This window comes from Nematolebias whitei, chromosome 12 (genome assembly GCF_014905685.2).
Source record: "Nematolebias whitei isolate Nwh7 chromosome 12, NemWhi1, whole genome shotgun sequence".
NCBI classification, from domain to species: Eukaryota; Metazoa; Chordata; class Actinopteri; order Cyprinodontiformes; family Rivulidae; genus Nematolebias; species Nematolebias whitei.
In genome coordinates this window covers 49,651,326-49,654,385 of record NC_056509.1, presented here as the reverse complement: position 1 = coordinate 49,654,385, position 3,060 = coordinate 49,651,326, and the positions used below count along the sequence as shown (strand labels likewise).

The window sequence follows — 3,060 nt, the reverse complement described above, 5'->3', positions numbered from 1 at the left end:
AAAAGGCTATTTGGGAATCGAACCCGAAGTGTTAGACTCATGAATCTCTAACCAGAATAATCACTGTGAAAAATCACATCATGTTGCTGCTGATCTGTTTCATGTTGCTGCTGATCTGTTTCATGTTGATGTGTTCATTCGTGCTCATCTGCTCACAGACTCATGTTCATGCTGCTGTTCGATGTATTGTTTTTATGTTATGAGTGCTTAGTGTATTTTTAGTTGATGTTTTTCTTAGTTCATATCTTAGATGTTATTACTGTTTTTCTTTTACATTTTATTGTTGGATGTAACTGGGACCCTGTGGACATAATTTAAAAATACACAGCGAGGAAAACAAGTATTTGAACACCCTGCGACTTTGCAAGTTCTCCCACTTAGAAATCATGGAGGGTCTGAATCTTTCATAGGTGCATGTCCACTGTGAGAGACATAATCTAAAAAAAAATCCAGAAATCACAATGTATATATTTTTTTAAATAATTTATTTGTGTGTTACTGTTGCAAATAAGTATTTGAACACCTGTGAAAGTCAATGGTACAGTATCTTTGTTTGCAGTTACAGAGGTCAAATGTTTCCTGTAGTTAGTCACCAGGTGTGCACACACTGCAGCAGAGATTTTGATCCATTCCTCCACACATCTTCTCTAGATCAGCCAGGCTTCTGGGCTGTCACTGAGAAAGATGGAGTTTGAGCTCCCTCCAAAAACTTTCTATAGGGTTTAGGTCTGGAGACTGGCTAGGCCACTCCAGAACCTTGATCTGCTTCTTACGGAGCCACTCCTTGGTTCTCCTGGCTGTGTGCTTCAGGTCATTGTCATGTTGGAAGACCCAGCCACGACTCATCTTCAATGCTCTCACTGAGGGAAGGAGGTTGTTCCCTAAAATCTCTCAACACATGGCCCCGGTCATCCTCTCCTTAATACAGTGCAGTCGTCCTGTCTCTTGTGCAGAAAAACACCCCAAAGCATGATGCTTCCACCCCCATGCTTCACAGTAGGGATGGTGTTTTTGGGATGGTGCTCATCATTCTTCGTCCTCCAAACACGGTGAGTGGAATTAAGACCAAAAAGTTCTATTTTGGTCTCATGTGACCACAGAACTTTCTCCCATGACTCCTCTGGATCATCCAAATGGTCATGGTCAAACTTCAGACGGGCCTGGACGTGTGCTGATTTAAGCAGGGGAACCTTCCGTGCCATGCGTGATTTTAAACTACGACGTCTTAGTTTATTACCCACAGTAACCATGGAAACAGTGGTGCCAGCTAATAAAACAAAAATGTTCAAAAGAGTTTTATGGTAATTTGTTTTCCACATTTTAGCTTTTGTTTCAAGAACTAGTAAAAATAAAACTTTAAATTCTCAGTTAAAATTTGATTAAAGTTATGAAAGATTTTATTTCAAACAAAACCAGACAAACTTATAAAAACGATTATTTACCAAACAAACATTAACCGGTTCAGATCTAGAACTTTAAATTAGAACATTTTAAAATGTTTCTGAAAAACAAAAAACAAAAATAGGAAAATATATATTTTTTTAAATCATAAAATGTTTGAAACTATTTTGTATTTAAAATCAAGTTTTTATTTTTCTGTCCATCTTTTGGTTCCGAACCCTGTTCGGTTCCAGTCCTCCTCCATCTCTAAGCCCCGCCCACAGGGGCCCGGAGGGATAGGGCCGGCGGGTCTGGACTTTTCAGCTTCATAAAGGGACCGGACCGAACCAGACCGGACCGTAGGACTGAAGGAAGACCAGAACGGTGGGGTAGACCGCATCCAGCAGACCGAATCGGGCCGGACCGGGACATCATGTCCTTGAGTCCAAAACAGTCTAGGTTCTCAGTCTCGGACCTTTTGGGTTCGGCTGAAGACGGCTACAGGAGGTTTGGGGGGGTGGACCTCGGAACCGCGCTGGGCGCCTACCGGCAGCAGCAGACAGGGATCCAGAACCACCAGAACCATCAGCAGCCTCATCTCCACCACCTACCTTCATCCTGTGCTTCTCTTGGACCCACCGGAACCGGCCACGCGGCCCAGTTTTTTGGAACCGTAGGGGGTTTCTGTAACGGCGGCACTGGAACCGAACTGCAGTCCCATGAGCCCGGGGCCGGGTCGGCCTGGTACGGCGGTCCGGAGCCCAGATTCTCTCAGAGTAAGAACCCGTCAGAGCATCCGAACCGGACTCGAACCTGAACAGAACTCAAAGAAAAAAAATTATTAGGCTAAAAGTTTTTGATTTTCAGATTTTTTTTATTTATTATTAAAATAAAATAAATAAGAAACAGTTAAATTATAATTTCATTTTTTATTTTTTAACGAAAATATTTTGTAAATTTAATTTTAATGGCTTATTTTAATTTGATTAGTTTTTATTTTTAGGCCTTGAGATGATTTTATTTGAACAAACATTTAAATTGAAATAAATACAAAAATAAATAAACAGATATAATAAAATTAATGAATATAATCAAAATTGGCAACTATAGTAAAATAAATGAATATAATAAAAATTAACAAATACAATAAATATAAATATAAAATCCTGATGCTGTTGTTTGACGCATTGTTTTGTACTATTAGTGCTTATGTATTAGTTTAGTATATTCTTAGTTCATGTCTCGGATCTTATACTGTTTTTCTTTACAATTTGTATTTTTGTTGGATGTAACTGGGACCCTGTGTACACAGATTCGTTCCACCTCATGTACCACATGTCATGTGACAATAAAAGAATCTTGAATCCTTGAATAAAAACAGAATTTTATTGAAACTGTTTTTCTAATCAGAAAAGTTTCACCCAAAAATATTTAAAATGTGTTAAAAATTTCCTGAAATAAAATAAAAACAATGCAGCCTGGTGGATGAGTGGGTGCTGCTGCCTCTCAATAGGTCGGTGGTTCAAATCCCAACTGGGAACCTTTCTGGAGTTTTCATGTTCTCACAGTTCTGCGTGAGTTTCCTCCCACAGATCAAAAACATGTTAGGCTGATTTGTAACTCTAAATTGTCCCCACGTGTCCCTGTTGGACTGAGACCTGTCCACGTGTCCCTGTTGGA

At 39.6% G+C, this 3,060-nt stretch overlaps 1 protein-coding gene across 1 annotated transcript in view; it reads left to right on the top strand.

Moving 5' to 3' along the window:
- The first annotated feature begins 1,813 nt into the window (after positions 1 to 1,813).
- Positions 1,814 to 3,060, top strand: part of LOC119418411 (homeobox protein Nkx-2.4-like) — a 2,180-nt gene continuing 933 nt past the window's right edge. The window contains exon 1 of the mRNA XM_037685688.1: positions 1,814 to 2,156. Within this exon, the coding sequence (XP_037541616.1) occupies positions 1,814 to 2,156 (343 nt within the window). The remainder of the gene's footprint in view (positions 2,157 to 3,060) is intronic.